This window comes from Hemiscyllium ocellatum, chromosome 3 (assembly GCF_020745735.1).
Source record: "Hemiscyllium ocellatum isolate sHemOce1 chromosome 3, sHemOce1.pat.X.cur, whole genome shotgun sequence".
Classification (NCBI taxonomy): domain Eukaryota; kingdom Metazoa; phylum Chordata; class Chondrichthyes; order Orectolobiformes; family Hemiscylliidae; genus Hemiscyllium; species Hemiscyllium ocellatum.
In genome coordinates, this window is record NC_083403.1 from 32,881,309 (window position 1) to 32,902,327 (window position 21,019).

Here is a 21,019-nt window from a genome sequence, read left to right on the forward strand (position 1 = left end):
CCACATCATCCGAAGACATTTCCGCCACCTCCAAACAGACCCCACCGCCAGGGATATATTTCCCCCCCGCAACCCATTTCCGCAAAGACTGTTCCCTCCATGACTACCTGGTCAGGTCCACGTCCCTCCTACAACCCACCCTCCCTTCCTGGCACCCTCCCCTGCCACTGCAGGAATTGCAAAACCTGCACCCACACCTCCTCCCTCACCTTCATCCAAGGCCCCAAAGGAGCCTTCCACATCCATCAAAGTTTCACCTGCACATCCATCAATATCATTTATTGTGTCCATTGCTCACGATGCAGTCTCCTCTACATTGGGAAGACTGAACACCTTCTAGCAGAGCATCTCCAGGATACCCGCACCAATCAACCACACCGCCCCGTGGCCCAACATTTCAACACCCTCTCCCACTCTGCCGAGGACATGGATGTCCTGGGCCTCCTTCACCGCCGCTTCCTCACCACCTGACGCCTGGAGGAAGAACGTCTCATCTTCTGCCTCGGAACTCTTCAACCCCAGGGCATCAATGTGGACTTCAACAGTTTCCTCATTTCCCCTTCCCCCACCTCACCCCAGTTCCAACCTTCCAGCTCAGCACCATCCCCATGACTTGTCCTACCTGCCTACCTCCTTTTCCACCTATCCACTCCACCCTCTCCTCTCGGATCTACCACCTCCACCCCACCCCCACTCACCCATTGTACTCTATGCTACTTTCTCCCCACCCCCACCCTCCTCTCACTTATCTCTCCACCCTTCAGGCACTCTGCCTGTATTCCTGATGAAGGGCTTTTGCCTGAAACGTTGATTTTCCTGCTCCTCAGATGCTGCCTGAACTGCTGTGCTTTTCCAGTACCACTCTAATCTAGACTCTAGTTTCCAGCATCTGCAGTCCTTGTTTTTTACCTAGATACTAAACCTGCCCAGGCCCCATGTCCCAGTGACTTTGACCCTCTCCCACCCCCATCACTTTGCATTCACCCTGTCTTACGCCGCACTAGTTTTTACCGAGTCTGATCTCCGCTTACCTCTCTCAGGGTCCAGCCCCACATTTTGTTTTGAGCAGCTGATTTCCGGCGCAGTCGTTCCCTTTGGGTTTGTATTGAATCTCCAAAAACGATTAATACCGGCTGCGCGGCGCCATGTTGTCTCCAGGGCGGCACCCGCCAACAACGGGCCCGCTGATTGGTGAGGGCCTGGCTGGGGCTCGGTGCTGATTGGTCCGCTGGTGAAGGTTCAGAGGTGAAGTTGTGAGGAACGGTCTGGGAGAGAGGGAAGTATCCAATCTCTGACATTGAGGTGAATGTAGGGCATCGGGGTTGGGGACCGTACACTGCCTTTGGAGTTTATACTCTGTATTCAGTAGACTGTGTGATTTTCAGACTTTGCTGGGGATTACTGTTCAGGCGTAACCTTGTACTTCACTTTCTTGATGGTCAGACAAATGCACCCCTTTTGAATGGTGCTTTGTAATACTTGCCTTGTTAAAGCCTACCTCATGTGGCATTTGGCAGGTCAAAGGATTGGGAGTGGACTTTTGGGCAAGTCTAGGAGAATTAGGGCAAAACATTTTGAGAATGTCACTTATAGAAAGATTAATACTTCTTCAGCTAAGAAGACTGTTATGCCAGCCTGGGTGATTGACAGATATGGAGATAACAGCACATTGCGTTTTACAAAGGAGTCTATGTTTCCAATTATACACTACCCCAATGAAGTTATGATTAAAGTTCATGCTTCCAGCTTAAACCCTATTGATATCTCCATGAGAAGTAAGTTTATATTTTCTTTATCTAATGTTGTCAGTTTTTTTTATGAATGGTATACAATGTCTTTTTAAAAACTAACAGATTGATGTACTACATTGATAGGGTTCATACTCTACATTTGAATTGAGGGTGGAGAGTTATTAGAGTTTTTGTTGATTGTATATAATGTTTAGCAATTTTTCAAAGGAGTATGTATCAGTTTCTTGATATGTAGAAAACAAACTGTGATGTGTTTTTAATTGCAAATGTGTAACTCCATGTGTAACATTTTTTCACAAATGTGATTCTTCTTTCCTTGATGTGATACAATAGTTTCTGGTCTATTTCTCTTCTCTACATTAACATTTTACCAGATCAGTTGGTAACTTCCCTTTCCTAATTGAAGGACATTACAAACAATTTACACTTCTCCTACCCTGAGCCCCACTTTCTGGTCCAGCTGTCAACTAGTGTTCAGACTGGTGTTTCCCATTTTGTGTGGTTCAGCAATGAATTTTCTGCTGCAGGGAGATCCCTGACCAACGTCTTTTTTGAAGTAACAGATTTGATCCTGTCCAAGTATCACTGGGGGCTTTCAAATAGACGAATAAACACCAACGTTGTATTCGTAGTTTGCATCTACTAAACAACATATTACAAGTTTTTAGGACTTGTTCAGTTTTGTTGCTAATTGAAGCTACCCAAGCATTTTTCTATAATGATATTGGGACAGAAGTACAGGACAATATGTACTGATCTTTTTTTAAAGTCTTCCATTAATTGTTTTCAAATATCATTTTATTGTCTTCTCCTTGATTCCATATTGTCATGTCTGGCAACTCATGAGCAATGGTAAAATGGGGAAGAAGGAACTGTTCTACAGAGAGCTTCTTTATTCAAACACTTCTTGGCCCCGTGTCCTGGCAAATAGAATAACTAGGGCTGTAGTCAAAATTTAAGCTAAATAGTGGGAGTTTCAGACAACAATTATAGGCTTACAAAGCAACAAGATATGGAAATATTGCAGGGCAGCTATTTAAGACCATTGTGGGACAGGAAGGGACTGAGTATACTAACATTGGAAAAGAGCAGCAAATAGGTAAGAGGGAGAAATATTTTATAAATTAACATTAATGACTCTTAAATGCACATAAGACTCAGAACAAAATAAATAACTTAGCAGAAATAAAGGTCTAATGAGGTATAATCATATAGCCATTATGGAGACAGTGACAAGGAGATAAAAGCTGGGAACTAAATATTCAGGATTAAGTAACTTTTTTCAGAAAGGCAGAGAGGAAGGAAAGGATAATGGGGTGGCTTTGTTAGTATGGGATGGGTTACGTTTGATAGCAAGAATATGAGGGGCATGGATAGGATAAATAGACAAAGTCTTTTCCATGGGGTCGGGGAGTCCAAAACTAGAGGGCATAGGTTTAGGGTGAGAGGGGAAAGATATAAAAGAGACCTAAGGGGCAACTTTTTCATGCAGAGGGAAGTACATGTATGGAATGAGCTGCCAGAGGATGTGGTGGAAGCTGGTACAATTGCACCATTTAAGAGGCATTTGGATGGGTAAATGAGTAGGAAGGGTTTGGAGGGATATGGGCCAGGTGCTGCCAGGTGGGACTAGATTGGGTTGGGATATCTGGTTGGCATGGATGGGTTGGACCGAAGGGTCTGTTTCCATGCTGTACATCTCTATGACTCTATAAATGATCCAGGATCAGAAGGTGTAGAATCCATGTGAGTCGAGGTTAAAAAAAACAAGAGAAGAAGACAATTGCGGTCGTGTCTATAGGCATCCTAGCAGCAGCTACAGGAAACATAAATTATGAGATAATAAAGACATGTTTTTAAAAAAAGCAGAACATTAGTCATGGGTTACTTTAATTTCATGTAGATTGAGAAAATCAAATTGGCAGAAATAGCCATAAAAATAACTTATAGAATGTATTCAGGACAGTTTCATAGAACAATATGTTGTGGATTCATCCAGTAATCAGTCTATTTTGGATCTGGTAATGTGGAATGAAGTAGGATTAAAACATGATTAAAACATCGAGGGTGGCACGGTGGCTCAGTGGTTAGCACTGCTGCCTCACAGTGCCAGGGACCCGGGTTTGACTCCAGCCTCAGGCAACTGTCTGTGTGGAGTTTGCATATTCTTCCCGTGTCCGTGCGTGTTTCCTCTGGTGCTCCAGTTTCCTCCCACAATCCAAAGATGTGCAGGTTAGGTGAATTGGCTATGATAAATTGCCCATAGTGTTCAGGTAAATGTAGTGTAATGGGGAATGGTTTTTTTGTGGGATACTCTTCGGAGGATCGGTGTGGACTTGTAGGGCCTGTTTCCATGCTGTAGGGATTCTAATGATCTCCGAGTAAAAAATTCCCTAGGAAACAAATGTGAGAGTGGTGCTGGAAACACACAGCAGGCCAGGCAGCATCCGAGGAGCAGGAGAATTGACATTTCGGGCATAAGCCATTCTTCATCTGCAGTCCTCACTTTCTCCTAGTTGATCTTAACCTTCTGCGAATCCTCTTGCAAGGATGCCTACCTTGAAGCAGCTCTCCTCCTTCCTCTATAGATTCCTGAAGAAGAGCTTATCACAAAACGTCGATTCTCCTGCTGCTTGGCCTGTTGTGTTTTTCCAGCACCACACTTTTCAACTCTGGTCTCCAGCATCTGCAATCCTCACTTTCTCCTTGGAAACAAATATGCTGAAGTTAAATATTGGTAATTATAAAGGAATGAGGGCAGAGCTGGCTGGAGTGGACTGGGAAAGGATATTAGTTGGAGAAAGTGAGGACTGCAGATGCTGGAGATCAGAGCTGAAAATGTGTTGCTGGAAAAGCGCAGCAGGTCAGGCAGCATCCAAGGAGCAGGAGAGTCGACGTTTCGGGAATTCCTGAAGAAGGTCTCATGCCTGAAACGTCGACTCTCCTGCTCCTTGATGCTGCCTGACTTGCTGCGCTTTTCCAGCAACACATTTTCAGCTCTGGAAGTTAGTAGAAAGGATGGTTGATGAACAGTACAGACCTTTAAGAAAATATTTTCTAATTTGCAGCAAAGATGTTTCCTAGTGAGGAAGAAAGATTCTAGGAAGGGAGGCTGAATGAACACTTCTATGACTTTTACTCACACTATTCCCATGACCTTTTATACCATTGATAATCAGCCTCTATTTTGAACACAAAGTCTAAACTTCTACAGGTGTCTGTGCTGAGAATCGTGGAGATTCACCATCCTCAGAGTAAAAGCATTCTCCTTGTCTTGGTTTTAAATGGCATCTCCTTGTTTTGAAATTGTGATCCCAGTTCTAGCCTTCCTAACCAGGAGAAGCCTGATATCTGCGCTGACCTCATCTATCCCTTTTAAGTATTTTGTATGTTTAAATGAGACTACACTTATGCTTTAAAACTCAGGAGTGTTATGAACTAGACCAGAACCCCTCAATATATTTTAAGAAGGTAGCCTGGACCCTAATTTTTTTTTATTTTAAAAGTAGATGTGAAGTGCTGTATTCCGGATGCAATGCAACTGGTCAGACTATTCGACATTAAGCAAAACACAACTTATGTGAACACTATAATTAAAATACAAACAAAAGAAAGAGGAATTTAAAATAACTTAACTATCGGAAAACTTAACCAAATAATAGATCCAGTACTTATTTCTAGTTAACTGTTCCTATATAGTAACATCCCATAAACACACCCCTTGGCAAAAAGGCAAATTCAGACACCGATTCTCACATTCAATTCTCCAATCCAAGAGGGAAAAAATCATCAAGAGAAAATTCTGAGAAAGTAGCAGCTCAGAGTTGTTTACTGAAGCTTCCAACTCTTTTGAGACCCCAAAAGCTTCTGCTTAATGCAAAACCTAAAAACTAAAAAAAAAACGCCTGGTCTGTGAGAGCTGGCTACACATTGTTCTAACGTTAAAAACAACACCAAGGCCTCAAAATTTGTTTACTTCCTTAGAGGAAGCTTACCACCTCTACCTTACAAACTCTCTTCAAAATAAAAAGGACAAAATAACCTCTAAAAGTGACAGCATTGTCATAGGAATTACGGGCCCAGTTTGCTTAACTGCTCTTTATTGGACAGTCCCACCAGGAATAAGTTTGGTGTACCTTGATTACAGTTCCTGTGTGACATTAATATCTTTGCTGCGGTAATTAAGCCAAAACTTCACACGTTACTTCAAAGAAGGTAATTCAGGAGAGATGTAAGAAAGCACTTCTTTAAACAGAGTGGTAGATGTTTGAAACTCTCTTCCACAAACAGCATTGGATGCTAGATCAATTGCTAATTTTAAACCTGATATAGATTAATTGATATTCAGGCATTTGGGCCAAAGGCATGTACATGGAGTTAGGTCACAGATCAGCCATCATCTCATTGAATGATAGAACAGGCTCCTGTGTCCCTCACCAAGCTCCCTTACAACTGAAGCAAGACTTCACTAATCCTGTACTCAAATCCTCTTGTAATAAATACTAACATTCCAATAGCCCTCCTCATAATTTGCTGCACCTGCATGTTAGCCTTCAGTGACTTATTGACAAGGATATCCGAGTCCTTGTACATCTATACTTTCTAACCTCTCAGTTTAAGAAATACTCAAAGCATCTATAGTCCCTACCAAAGTAGATTACCTCATATTTTCTACTTGATATTCCATTTGCCATGTTATTGGCCAAACACTCAGCCTGTCCAAATCCTACGGAAAAGGCTCAACGCATCTCTCATGATGCATGTTTTTGCTAAACTTTATATCATCTACAAATTTGTAAATACTACATTTGGTCCCAATGTGTTATGATACACCCCTGAAGCAGGTGGACCTAAACCCAGATCTCAGAGGCAGAGACACTACCACTGTGTCACAAGAACCCTTCAACTCACATCCAGATCATGGGTAAACATTATGAACAGCTGAGACCCAAGTACTGATCCTCATTGTACCCCACTAGCTACATCCTGCCAATATGAGAATTTCTTTCTATTTTTATTCACTTCAGGGACATAGGTGTCACTGGCTAGGCTGTCATTAATTGCATTTGAGAAGGTGGTGGTAAGCTACCTTCTTGAACCACTGCAGACCATTTTCTGTTTGTTAGCCAATCCTTAATCCAAGCCAGTACACTACCTCATATCATGTGCTTTGGGTTTGCTGTGGAGGAACTTATCAAAAGCCTTCTGACAATCCAAATATACTATATCCGTCAGCTCCCCTTTATTGATTTGATTTGTAACACCCTTGGAAAAGCTAGCACCCAGGTGTAGTAGGTAATTAGGAAGGCGAATGGAATGTTGGGTTTTATTAAGATGCATAAGGGGAGTGAAATCTTGCTGCAACTGTACAAGATGATGGTGAAGCCACATCTGGAGTACCGAGAGCTGTTTGGTCACCTTTTTTAGGAGAATATGTTATTTAATTGGAGTCAGCTCAGAGAAGGTTCGCCAGCATGGTTCCTGAGGGAATGTCTTCTGAGCAAACGTTAAACAGGTTGGGACTCAATTCACTGGAGTTTAGAAGAAGGAGAGGTGACCTCACTGGATTGGATTCTTGAGGGGCTTGACAGGGTCAGTGTTGAGAGGATGTTCCCCCTCATGGGAGAGTTCAGGACTAGAGGGCAGAATAAAGGGGTGCCAATTGAAGACTGACATGATAAGGAATTTCTTCTCTGTGAGGGTTGAGAGTCCGTGGAGGGCAGTGGGGGCAGAGTCCTTATGTGTATTGAAGGCTGAGATAAATTCTTGTTCAGTATGGAATCAAAGGTTATGGAGAAAAGGCAGGGAAATGGCAATGAATCAGCCAAGATCCTATTGAATGGCAGAGCAGCCTCGAGGGGCCAAATAGCTTACTCCTGTTCCTGTTTCTTGTGGTCTTATAAAACTCTCAAATCATCTAACACACAAAAAAAGAAGGCAGCTTACGTAAGGTGGAGGAAGCAAGGGTCTTGCTCAGCTCTAGAGGATTACAGGCAGGCGAGGAAGGAGCTCAAGAATGGTCTGAGGAGAGCCGGGAGGGGGCACGAAAAAGGCTTGGCAGGAAGGATTAGGGAGAATCCAAAGGCGTTTTACACGTATGTGAGGAATAAGAGAATGATCAAAGAAAGAGTAGAGCCGATCAGGGATAGCATAGGGAACTTGTGTATAGAGTCTGAAGTGGTAGGGGAAGCCCTAAATGAGTTTTTTGCTTCTGCCTTTACTAACGAAAAGGACCTTGTAGTGAATGAAACCATTGAGGAGCAGGTAATCATGCTGGAATGGATAGAGGTTGAGGAAGCTGATGTGCTGAAAATCTTGACAAACATTAAGATTGACAAGTCGCCAGGGCTAGACCAGATTTGTCCTCGGCTGCTTTGGGAAGCAAAAAATGTGATTACTTTGCCGCTTGTGAAGATATTTGCATCCTCGCTCTCCACCGGAGTCGTACCTGAGGACTGGAGGGAGGCAAATGTAATTCATCTCTTCAAGAAAGGAAATAGGGAAATCCCTGGCAAGTATGGACCCGTCAGTCTCACATCTGTTGTCTACAAGGTGTTAGAAAGGATTCTGAGGGATAGGATTTATGACCATCTGGAAGAACATGGCTTGACTAAATGCAGTCAGCACGGCTTTGTGAGGGGCAGATCATGCCTCACAAATCTTATTGAGTTCTTTGAGGATGTTACTAGACAAGTTGATGAGGTGTATGTGGTGTATATGGACTTCAGCAAGGCATTTGATAAGGTTCCCCATGGTAGGCTCGTTCAGAAGGTCAGGAGGAATGGGATACAGGGAAATTTAGCTGTCTGGATACAGAATTGGCTGGTCGACAGAATACAGCGAGTGGTTGTGGAAGGAAAGTATTCTGCCTGGAGGTGAGTGGTGTTCCACAGGGCTCTGATCTTGGGCCTCTACTCTTTTTAATTTTTATTAATGACTTGGATGAGGAGATTGAAGGAGGGGTTAGCAAATTTGCAGACGACACAAAGGTTGGAGGTGTCGATGACAGTATGGAGGACTGTTGTAAGCTGCAGCGTGACATTGACAGGATGCAGAGATGGGCTGAGAGGTGGCAGATGGAGTTCAACCTGGATAAATGCAAGGTGATGCATTTTGGAAGGTCGAACTTGAAAGTTGAGTACAGAATTAAAGGCAGGATTCTTGGCAGTGTGGAGGAACAGCGGGATCTTGGTGTGTAGATACATAGATTCCTTAAAATTGCCACCCAGGTGGACAGGATTGTTAAGAAAGCATATGGTGTTTTGGCTTTCATTAACAGGGGGATTGAGTTTAAGAGCCATGAAATCTTGTTGCAGCTCTATAAAACTTTGGTTAGACCGCACGTGGAATACTATGTCCAGTTCTGGTTGCCCTATTATAGGAAAGATATGGATGCTTTGGAGAGGGTTCAGAGGAGGTTTACCAGGATGCTGCCTGGAATGGAGGGCTTCTCTTACAAAGAGAGGTTCACTGAGCTCGGACTTTTATCATTGGAAAAAAGAAGGAAGAGAGGGGACCTAATTGAGGTGTACAAGATAATGAGAGGCATAGATAGAGTCGATAGCCAGAGACTTTTTCCCAGGGCAGAAATTGTTAACACGAGGGGTCATAGTTTTAAGCTGTTTGGCGGAAGGTATAGAGGGGATGTCAGAGGCGGGTTCTTTACGCAGAGAGTTGTGAGAGCATGGAATGCGTTGCCAGCAGCAGTTGTGGAAGCAAGGTCATTGGGGATATTTAAGAGACTGCTGGACATGCATATGGTCACAGAAATTTGAGAGTTCGTACATTAGGTTTACCTCACATGAGGATCAGTGGTCAGCACAATACCGTGGGCTGAAGGGCCTGTTCTGTGCTGTACTGTTCTATGTTCTAATTTTTCATGTGCAAATCCATGCTAACTATGCCCAGTCACATTTTTTTAATCCAAGTGTCTATTTTACACACACACAAAACATTGCTGGAAAAGCTCAGCAGGTCTGGCTGCATCTGTGGAGCGAAATCAGAGTTAATGCTTGTCAAGTGACCCCTCCTCAGAACATTTTACATGTCCTTTATAACATCTTCCAACGTTTTCCCTGCTACTGATGTAAATATCTTGTTTCCTTGCTCTTTCCTGAAATAGTGGGAAGCTTCCACTTGGCAAGAATCTTTTCAGAATCTATGTAATTTTGGAAGATGATGCCCAATGTTGTGACTATCTCTATAGCCACTTCCTTCAATATGGTGAGATGCAGACAATCAGGACCCAGGGACATAGCAACTGTCAGCCCCATTAATATCAATATTACTTTCCTTCAACTCCTCATTCCCTTCAGTCACTGGGATGTCTAACTCTGGGGGATTTCTTCTTTCTTTCCCAGGGAAATGAGACAACATTTAGCTTCTATTCCATTTCTCTATTATCGATTATAAATATTCCTGATGCTGTTTAATAAACCCATGTTTCTCTTGGTTTTCTTTTTATGTACCTATCATAAATCCATTTTAATGTTTCTTTTGCTATATTTAATTTAGGCTGTATTCTTTCTTATCAGTTTCTTCATTCTCCTTTGCTGTATTCTAAAACAGTTGACAATCCTTAAGTTTGTAACAATTTCTGGCCAATTTATGAGTCTTTTAATCTTATACAATCCTTAACTTCTGATTTCAGGTACAGTGACAGATACTTTTTGAGTTTGTGCATGTTGCAGGAATATAAATCATGTAACAGTTCTTTACATCGGCAATGGACAGTCTTTACAGTCAGGCAATTGATGCATTTTCCCAATCCAGCTCAGCTAAATTGAGCCTCGTAACTTCAGAATTTGTCTTATCCCATATTAACATCCTTCCATCAGATTGAACTACCTCGCTGTCAAACTTAACGTAAAATTCGATCACATTGCAGTCAGTCATCCTAATAGTGACTTTTACAATAAAATTAATAATTTGCCTTTTTTTGCATCACATAGTACTTGAATTAGAAAAGGCTGCACTCTAAACAAAAATACCAAGAACTGCAGATGCTGAGAGTCAGAAACAAAACAAAACAAAACTTGATAGAAAAACTCATCTGCAGCATCTGCTGTGAGAAAGCAGGGTTAATGTTTAGGGTCCACTGAGCCTTCTTCAGAACAGAGCACTGTTGTAGCCTGAACTCTCATCTGCTATGGAACATGGTGCTGGAGCACTCCGGAAACTCATCCTTCACAGCTTCATTGCTCAGACGATTTAACTACTCTATAAAAAACCCTGTTGCACATACTCCATATTTCTCTCATGTCTATTGCCCCTCGCTGTTTCTTACTACCAATCAAAGAGATTAGATGCTTTGTTTTTCTGATCTGAGATCCTCGCATACCGAATCATAATATTCCTACAGTGCAGAGAGAGGCCTTTTAGCCCAACGAGTCTGCACTGACCCTGCAAAGAGCATCCCACCCTATTCCCATAACATCACATTTACCATAGTTAACCCAGCTATCCTGCTCATCTTTGGACTGTGGGAGGAAACCGGAGCACCTGGAGGAAGCCCACACAGACACAGGGAGAACATGCAAACTCCACACAGTCCCTGATGCTGGAATCGAACCTGGATCTCTTGCACTGTGGGACCACAATGCTAACCACTGAGCACCACGCTGATTATTATTAACCAGTAGCTTAGTATCATATTGTGAAGATACTGATCCCATCTTGAATTAACATCATTAGCCCATCATCTTTACATTCTTGTCTACCCTTCCTTAACTTCAAATGACTTCGTTTTAAACTTACTGCCTCTCTGCCTCGGTGTTATGTTCGTGGGCAAGGATAGGATGGCTGTGTAACCGAGTGCTGGGCTCAGGCTCAGCACATTGCTTTGGAGAGTTACAGCATTGTCACAGTTCAGAACGAGGCCCTTCTTCAAAACTTCAGGTTTCGAGAGAGGCCAAGAAAGAGACTGTATCACAGATAGCAACGTGGAATAATAAACACAGACCACAGAGGAAGAGTTACACTGGACCCAAAAACATTAACTCCACCTCTCTCTCTACAGGTGCTAGCAGACCTGCTGAATTTCTCCAGCGTTTTCTGCTTTTATTTCAGATTTCCAGCTTCCGCAGTGTTTTGCTGGTGTTTTAGCTACTGTTTTTCTGTTGTAGGTGTACTGGATTATTTTTTGAGTACTGTACTAGTTGGTTGTGACCAATAGCCTGGATTGTTTTGTTATTTCTTAAAGATGGTTATGGTGCAGCTGCACTTCAAGTGAGACGTGACCCGTTGCATATAAAAGCTGCCGGGAGTGAATTTCCTCTCATTCTGGGCCGAGATGTCTCCGGTGTTGTCATGGAAACTGGACTGGATGTGTCTTATTTCAAACCTGGAGACGAGGTAACGTGGATTGTGTTACTGTGTGTGTTTGAACAAGCCTCTTACTCTGAACATAGAAACTGGCAGAGATACTCTGATGTTAAATTCAAAACCCAGAGTTGTTAGGAAGCACTTCTACGCACAAAGGGTGGTAAATAGAATCAGAGAATCCCGACAGTGTGGAAAGAGGCCATTCAGCCCATCGAGTCTGCACTCTGAAGGGCTGAACCTCTGAAGGGCATCCCACCCTATCCCCATAACTCTGCAATTCCCATAGCTGATCCATCTACCGTGCATACGCCCCTGGGAACTATGGGCAATTTAACATGGCCAGTCCACTTAACCTGCACATCTCTGGACTGAGGGAGGAAACCAGAGCACCCAGAGGAAACCAGCGCAGACACAGGGAGAATGTGCAAACTTCACATGGACAGTCATCCAAGGCTAGAATCAAATCAGTAACCCTGGAGCTGTGAGGCAGCTGTGCTAACCATTGAGCCACCATGCTGCCCTGTATTTTTTAAGATGCTTGGAACTCTCTTCCACAACCGACAAGTGGATGCTGGATCAGTTATTAATGTAAATCTGAGATAGGTAATTTTTTTTGTTAAGCAAAGTTACTTGGGGATATGGGCCAAAGGCAACAATATGGAGTTAGGCCACAGATTAGTCACAGAACAGGTTCAAGGGGCTGAGTGGCTTACTCCTGTTCCTGTGTTCCTATGTCGTCATCACCTGTGGAAGAAAGAGAAAGAAAACACTTGTATTTATCTAAAATAAAAACTGAAACTGCTGGCGAAACTCTGGCAGCATCTGTGGGAAGAAAGAGATGTGTTGGAAAAGCACGGCAGGTCAGGCAGCATCGGAGGAGCAGGAGAATCGACATTTTGGACAAAAGCCCTTCATCAGGAATGAGGCTGTGTGCTGAGGGGGTGGAGAGATAAATGGGAGGGGTGTGGAGCTGGGTGGAACGTAGCTGAGAGTGGGATAGGTAGATGCAGATAGGGGTAATGGTGATAGGTCAGAGAGGAGAGTGGAGCAGATAGGTGGGAAGAAAGATGGACAGGTAGGACAGATCATGAGGGCGATGCCATGTTGGAAAGTTGGATCTGGGATAAGGTGGGGGCAGGAGAAAGTAGGAAACTACTGAAATCCACAGTGAAACCATGGGGTTGGAAGGTCCCAAGGTGGAAAATGAGGCGTTCTTCCTCAAGGCGTCGCGTGGTTAGGGAGTGGTGATGGTGGAGGCCCAGGACCTGCATGTCCTTGGTGGAGCGGGAGAGGAAGTTGAACTGTTTGGCCATGGGGTGGTGGAGTTGGTTGGTGCAGATGTCCCAGAGATATTCTCTGAAGCGCTCGGCAAGTAGGCGTCCTGTTTCCCCATTGTAGAGGAGACTGCATAGGGAGCAACGGATAGAGTAAATGATATGTGGAAGTGCAGGTGAAACTTTGACGGATGTGGAAGGCTCCTTTGGGCCTCTGTGGGAAGAAAGCAGTGTGAACGTTTTGAGTCCAGTGACTCTATAATAGAACTCAACAGATGCCTCCAAATGGACCCCACCACCAAGGATACATTTCCCTCCCCTCCCCTATCAGCGTTCCGCAAGGACCACTCCCTTCGTGACTCCCTCGTCAGATCCACACCCCCCACCAACCCAACCTCCACCCCCGGCACCTTCCCCTGCAACCGCAGGAAATGTAAAACTTGCGCCCACACCTCCACACTCACTTCCCTCCAAGGCCCCAAGGGATCCTTCCATATCCGCCACAAGTTCACCTGTACCTCCACACACATCATCTATTGCATCCGCTGCACCCGATGTGGCCTCCTCTATATTGGGGAGACAGGCCGCTTACTTGCGGAATGCTTCAGAGAACACCTCCGGGCCGCCCGAACCAACCAACCCAATCACCCCGTGGCTCAACACTTTAACTCTCCCTCCCACTCCACCGAGGACATGCAGGTCCTTGGACTCCTCCACCGGCAGAACACAACAACACAACGGCTGGAGGAGGAGCGCCTCATCTTCCGCCTGGGAACCCTTCAACCACAAGGTATGAATTCAGATTTCTCCAGTTTCCTCATTTCCCCTCCCCCCACCTTGTCTCAGTCGGTTCCCTCAACTCAGCACCGCCCTCCTAACCTGCAATCCTCTTCCTGACCTCTCCGCCCCCACCCCACTCCGGCCTATCACCCTCACCTTGACCTCCTTCCACCTATCCCACCTCCATCGCCCCTCCCCCTAGTCCCTCCTCCCTACCCTTTATCTTAGCCTGCTTGGCTGTCTCTCTCTCTTATTCCTGATGAAGGGCTTATGCTCGAAACGTCGAATTCTCTATTCCTGAGATGCTGCCTGGCCTGCTGTGCTTTGACCAGCAACACATTTGCAGATGTGCAATGTTAACTTGCTTTCTCCTTGCAAATGCTGCCAGTAATGCTGAGTTTCGCCAACAGTTTCTGTTTTTGTTTCAGATTGTTAGCATTTGCAGTTCTTTGTTTTACTTTTGCATTTATATAGCCTCAGGACAACCCAGTGCTCCTCACTGCAGTTGATTTCAGTGGAGAGACTCCTAGGGCTGAGTAACTTTAATCAGTTGTATGTCTGGAGAGGTCAGAATCAAACCTGGACTTTCTGGCCCAGGGGTGGGAATGTAACCATTGTGCCACAGAAGCCCTATATGCAGCCTGCCATTATCAGAGAGCTGACTGGATCAGAAATCAATGAGGCAGCTGATTGGCTGCTGGTGGTCTTTCCCCATTAGGATTATCCAGACCCTAATATGAGTGTTTTTCGGGGTAGTGGGTGGTTTCTGGAATTGGAGAGAGCTGAAGGAGTGTTTCAAAAGTGAGCGAAAGATGGCAGTCAGTAATTACTGCCTTGAGCTTATACAGATTAATGCAGATTGAGGGATCCCACTGCTCCTCATTCCCCTCCCCATTCCTTTAGCCCGAAGAACTGTATCTAACTCCTTGTTAATGGTCAATGTTTTGGCCTAAACCATTTTCTGTGCCAGAGAATTCCACAGGCTCACCACTCTCTGAGTGAAGAAATGTCTCCTCATCTCAGTTGTAAAGGGCCAATTGCACATCCTAAACCTATGACCCCTAATTTTAGACATCCCAGTCACTGGAGCATCCTCCTGTGTTCACCCTGTATAATCCTGTTAGAATTTTATATGTTTCTATGAGATTGTCTCTCATTCTTCTTTGCTCCAGTGAACATAATCCTAACCAATTCGGTTCCTTTTCATATGTCAGTTCTCCCCTCCCAGGAATCAATCTGGTAAACCTTTGTTGCACTCCCTCCATAGTCAGAACATCCATCCTCAGGTGGAGAGACCAAAACTGCACACAATGCTCAAGGTATGATCTCATCAAGACCCTGTACAAGATTTCCCTGCTCCTATACTTGAATCCTGTCTCTATGAAGGCCACCCTACCATTTCCATTTTCACTGCCTGCTGCACATGCACGCTTGCTTTCCGCGACTGGTGTACAAAGGCACCCAGGTCTCATTGCATCACCCCTTTCCCAAAATATAGCCATTCATATAATAACGTGCTTTCCAGTTTTTGCTACCAAAGTAGATAGCCTCACATTTATACACATTATCGTTCATTTGCCGTGTATTTACCTATTCACTCAGCTTGCCCAAATCACAATGAAGTTTCTATGTCTCCTCCTCATGGTTGACCCTTCTTACCCAGCTTTGCAGCATTTGCAAACTTGAAGATATTATATTTAGTTCCCTCATCCAGATCTTTAATGTTTATTATGAGTAGCTGGGGTCCAAGCACGGTTGTCTGTGGTACCCCAGTAGTCACTGGCTGCCAATCAGAAAATGACCAGTTTATTCCTACTCTTTAGGTTTGCGTGACACTTGCTGAACATCTGAACCGCTTCCTTTGTTTTCTTTGCAGGTTTGGGCGGCGCTGCCACCCTGGAAACAGGGAACGTTGGCAGAATTTGTTGTGGCAAGCGCAAATGAGGTACGATAAGAAAGAACGTTTCACGGCTAATCATTATAACTCCTTGTCCTTTTCTTCTGGCAAATAATGGGGATGACGCATCTTCTTTCCAAACAGTTTCACTGCCTTGATGTTTTGTTCTGGATGCAATCTAGGAGACACAGAAGATAGATCGGAGAACTGGCCTACAAGATTTTAAAGTTAGAGATTTCCCCCAATTGATCCTTCTCCACCTCTGTGTCTTTTCATTAGTTGTTGAGACTGGAGTTGCTTTCCCTATCACAGCTCATTTTCCACTGAGTGCAGCAGTATACTGTACAAACTCACCGTGACCATTCCCAATCAAAACAATTCTGTTAGTCAAAAATGAATTGACTAATTTATTTGGTCTATTGATGTTGTATTAAGGTGGCATGTTGTAGGCCACACATGTTTACTGTGACAGCAGAATGAAATCAAAAATCCATGTCATTAAGCCTGTCTCCAGTGAGAGCTGTAAGAAAAACTACTGTTAGTTCAGTCTTTTGCTTCAAACACCACTTCAACTAAAACCATCTAGTGTCTGCTCAGCACAGTGTGAAGTCAGAGTTGAGAGTGTGGTGCTGGAAATGCTCAGCAGGTCAGGCAGCATCCGAGGAGCAGGAGAATTGATGTTTCGGGCATAAGCCCTTCGTCAGGAATGAGGCTTGTGGGCCGAGGGGGTGTGTGTTGAGCGATAGATGGGAGAGGGTGGGATTGGGGGAAAGGGAGCTGAGAATGTGATAGGTAGATGAAGGTGGGGGAGAAGGTGATAGGTCAGAGAGGAACGTGGAGCGGGTAGATGGGAAAGGTGATGGACAGCTCAGGAGCACTGTACTGAGTTGGAGGCTTGGGACTGGATAATGTGAACACTTCAACTCCCCCTCCCATTCTGCCAAGGACACACAGGTCCTGGGCCTCTTCCATCATCAAACTCTTACCACCTGACACCTAGAGGAAGAATGCTTAATATCTCTGCAACCATACGGGATCAATGTGGATTTCAACAGTTTACTCATTTACTCCCCCTACATTATCCCATGGCCAAACCTCCAAATCGGCACTCCCCTCCTGACCTGTCCATCACCTTTCCCATTTACCCTCTTCTCCGACCTATCACCTTCTCCCTCACCTTCATCTACCTATCACATTCTCAGCTCCCTTTCCCCCAACCCCACCCCCCTCCCATTTATCTCTCCCTGGCCCATAAGCCTCATTCTTGATGAAGGGTTTATGCCCAAAACATCGATTCTCCTGCTCCTCACAGCAGCCTGACCTGCTGTGCTTTTCCAGCACCACACTCTCGACTTTGATCTCCAGCATCTGTAGTCTTCACTTTCTCCACTATGTGAAATTGTCCTCTTTGGGCCCAAGGAGGAAAAATCATACTCATTGTCTAAAGGTCTCCTGCTGATGGAGTTGGGAGTAAATCCTAAATGGACATTGGCCCTTACCTTAAGAGGGTGGAATGTATTCAGGAAGAATTGATGTATTAGTTGCACAGAACTTCATCTTGAGTAGTGTGTTCAGTTTTGGTGGCTCAGTGGTTAGTACTATTGTCTCACAGTGTCAAGGACCTGGGTTCAATTCCATCCTCAGGTGACTGTGTGGAGTTTGTACGTTCTCCCAGTTTCTGCATGGGTTTCCTCTGGGTGCTCCTCCCACAGTCCAAGGATATGCAGGTTAGATTAGATTAGATTACTTACAGTGTGGAAACAGGCCCTTCGGCCCAACAAGTCCACACCAACCCGCCGAAGCGCAACCCACCCATACCCCTACATTTACCCCTTACCTAACACTATGGGCAATTTTAGCATGGCCAATTCACCTGGCCCGCACATCTTTGGACTGTGGGAGGAAACCGGAGCACCCGGAGGAAACCCACGCAGACACGGGGAGAACATGCAAACTCCACACAGTCAGTCGCCTGAGTCGGGAATTGAACCTGGGTCTCAGGCGCTGTGAGACAGCAGTGCTAACCACTGTGTCACCGTGCCGCCCACCATGGATTAGATGGATTAGCCATGGGAAATGTAGGGTTACAGGGATGGGGGGGTGGTGTCTGGCTGTGGTGTTCTTCAGAGTGTCGGTATGGACCGCATGACCTGCTTGCATATCATAAGGACTTTACGATTTTGTGAGGGGTATGTTTTGGCCTTGGAGGTGGAGCAATTGGGGTCTGCGAGGGGTTGATGCAGATTCATCCGAACAATCCCATTGCTTGAAAAAAATTGGATAAGCTTACCCTGTGTTCCATTAACTAGAGAAGGCTGAGCGAAGATCTAATCGAGGCATTTAGAATCCCATTATAGTATCCATGAAAATGTTTCCTTTGATGAGGGATTTCAGAATGAAGGGACGTAATCTTAAAATGCATGCTGAGCCACTTAGGAAGGGAATCAGGAAGGAGGCATGATAAAGGGGATCTGAATTTCTCACTCCTTTAAGGCTATGGATGTTGTATCAATTATTGCTTTTAGAGCTGTGATAAATGGATTTTTGTCAGGAAGAATACCCAGGGATATCCAGCAGAGATGTATTTGTAAATGGAGCCATGGTACACTTGGCCCTGAGCTAAAGGAATGGAGGAGGAGCAGGCTGAAGGAGCTAAATGGCTCACCCCTATTCCTAAAGCTGATGTCTGCCACTGACCTGAGATGGTCCTTGCTAATCTGGAAAATAGACCAAATACTAAATGTTGTTTTATTGACCATCAAATGCTTCCTTTCTTCTGAGATATCTCAGTTGTGCCCTGGTGCTCCACTTGCATGTCCAGGCAAAACGCTGTGCGTTTTAGCATTTACAGTGAGAGATAGAGGGATATGTCCAGTTGTGGTGGAGTTCAAGAGCAAGGACCATCTATTTATTAAGAAATTCAGTTGGAAATTCTGGAGAAACTGTGTTATCCAGATAATTTATTAGCAGAGCCGTCTACAACTAGAAGTAATAGGGATGGTGTGAAAATGCTTCAATTATTGTTACTTTACTAGGAGTCATTCTAAAAGATTGTGAAAATTGGTTCCTTTGGAGCACTGAGAAAATAATTGGATAAGTTTTTTTTGACAGAAAGGGTTACTGTGTGATAGGTTTTCTCACAAACACTTCTTGGAAGTCACCTGATTTAAGCTGAATAAACAGTCAATGTTGATAGTTGTCAGCCAGAGAGAAAAAAACAGAGGGAATGCTGGTTACTAAGTAGTAATCCGAGATAGGTAGCAGCACTATTCTTCTAGGAGAAAGTGAGGACTGCAGATGCTGGAGATCAGAGCAGCCTTTTATCTGAGCCCACTCGGCACACTCTCCTCATGCCTAAAGAAAGGCTCATGCCCGAAATGTCGATTCTCCTGCTCCTTGGATGCTGCCTGACATGCTGCGATTTTCCAGCAACACATTTTCAGCAGCACTATTCTTCCTCAAACTGCATATGCAGCCTTTGTTTGTAGTTTTGTGAAACTAGGAAACAGTGCCCTCTAATGAAATGACAGTGCAAATATACGGGAAATAATCATTTCAGGATAATGTTTTCTAAGCTAGAATTTTTGTCATTCTGACAATGTAGATTAGTAAGATAACCTCTAAACAAATGCATTTTTATTTCGTTTTCCTTCTTATAAATTAATCTGTCACAAATTTATGTTCCAGATATGTAGATAGAAATTTTATGTCAATCCATCATTTGATTAAAGCCACTCTTTCGTGTCTACTGTTATATTATAGTAAATGTACAAGTATGAGCTGCATTTATTCATGATAACATTTTTATATTTCACCAGAATAGAGCTTTATTGTATTGATGATTATGACCGTGTTGGTGTTATAGTAGAATATACAAGAAGTGGATTGGACCATGGAATTAAATTGATGATTCCCTTTTATATTGAACTCCATTCTCTAAATGATATCCTCCTCCCTCAGATAAGAACAAAGAAAATTATAGCACAAGAACAGGCCCTTCGGCCCTCCAAGCTTGCACCGATCCAGATTCTCTATTGAAACCTGTCGTCTATTTTCTAAGGATCCGTATCCCTTCGCTTCCTGCCCAAACCATGTATCTGTCTAGATATGTCTTAAATGACGCTATCATTCCCGCCTCTGTGATCTTATAGAATAGTGACACAGGAGCTAAGTGACCCACTCCTGTTTCTATTATCTGCAGCACTTTAGAGCTCATGGTGTTTTTCATGAAGCTCTTAATGTTACAGATGATGAAAGGCATTATCTATGCTGAATGCAGTGACCAGCTTACAAGCCCTTGGTTCCAGTCACCCTTTGGGTTTGTCAGCTCAGACCGTGTGTTTTGAGAGGTTTTAAAATTGCGCAGACATGAAAGACCAGACTCTGTTGTTTTCTGCTACCCTCCGATTTACATGGGCATGAGGTTATTCAGTAACGATCAGAAGTAGTAACTCTGCCTCAGTTTATTTCTTGTCTTTCTCTCATTGCCATGACAGGAAAGCTATGTTGATGTTCATATCCCCACTTTTACTTCAACTATTTCAGTACAGGCCAGGTGTCGAAAATGGAATCTTCTGTCCTTGGGTTTGATATTTACTCACTGAACCATTGGCACTATCTGTCTGTGGATGATAGTGCTGTTTGCAGGGGCAATCCAGCAGAAGAGAGGTTTGTTTAATCTCAGACACGGAGGGAAAGATAAATCAAATCATTTAACTTCAGCTTGTGGTCCTGACCGTGGTTTTGTTTCATACCAGATAGCCCACAAGCCTAAAACACTCAGTCACAGCCAAGCTGCAGCTTTACCTTACGTAGCTCTGACAACATGGTCAGCACTGGTGAACAATGGAGGACTGAGAGACAACAACTGCAAAGGGAAAAGGTGATGTAGTTATTATTCATTGAATGCGTTAACTGGTACATTTCGTAATGATTGCAGTTCCCATAATGAAACAGGAACCACAATGCCAGCACAAGATCAGACCTTGAGATCC

The 21,019-nt window shown here is 44.1% G+C and overlaps 2 protein-coding genes across 3 annotated transcripts in view; one reads left to right on the plus strand and one right to left on the minus strand.

Annotated features, from left to right (window-relative positions):
• Positions 1–1,155, minus strand: part of qrsl1 (glutaminyl-tRNA amidotransferase subunit QRSL1) — a 45,267-nt gene extending 44,112 nt beyond the window's left edge. The window contains exon 1 of the mRNA XM_060856568.1: positions 1,032–1,155. Within this exon, the coding sequence (XP_060712551.1) occupies positions 1,032–1,055 (24 nt within the window). The 5' untranslated portion in view covers positions 1,056–1,155. The remainder of the gene's footprint in view (positions 1–1,031) is intronic.
• A 107-nt stretch (positions 1,156–1,262) lies between these two features.
• rtn4ip1 (reticulon 4 interacting protein 1) overlaps positions 1,263–21,019 on the plus strand; it is a 56,822-nt gene continuing 37,065 nt past the window's right edge. For both annotated transcript variants that reach the window (XM_060849454.1, XM_060849463.1), the window contains exons 1-4: positions 1,263–1,775; positions 11,953–12,104; positions 16,005–16,073; positions 20,783–20,907. In XM_060849454.1, coding sequence (XP_060705437.1) covers positions 1,463–1,775; positions 11,953–12,104; positions 16,005–16,073; positions 20,783–20,907 — 659 coding nt within the window. In that variant the 5' untranslated portion in view covers positions 1,263–1,462. The remainder of the gene's footprint in view (positions 1,776–11,952; positions 12,105–16,004; positions 16,074–20,782; positions 20,908–21,019) is intronic.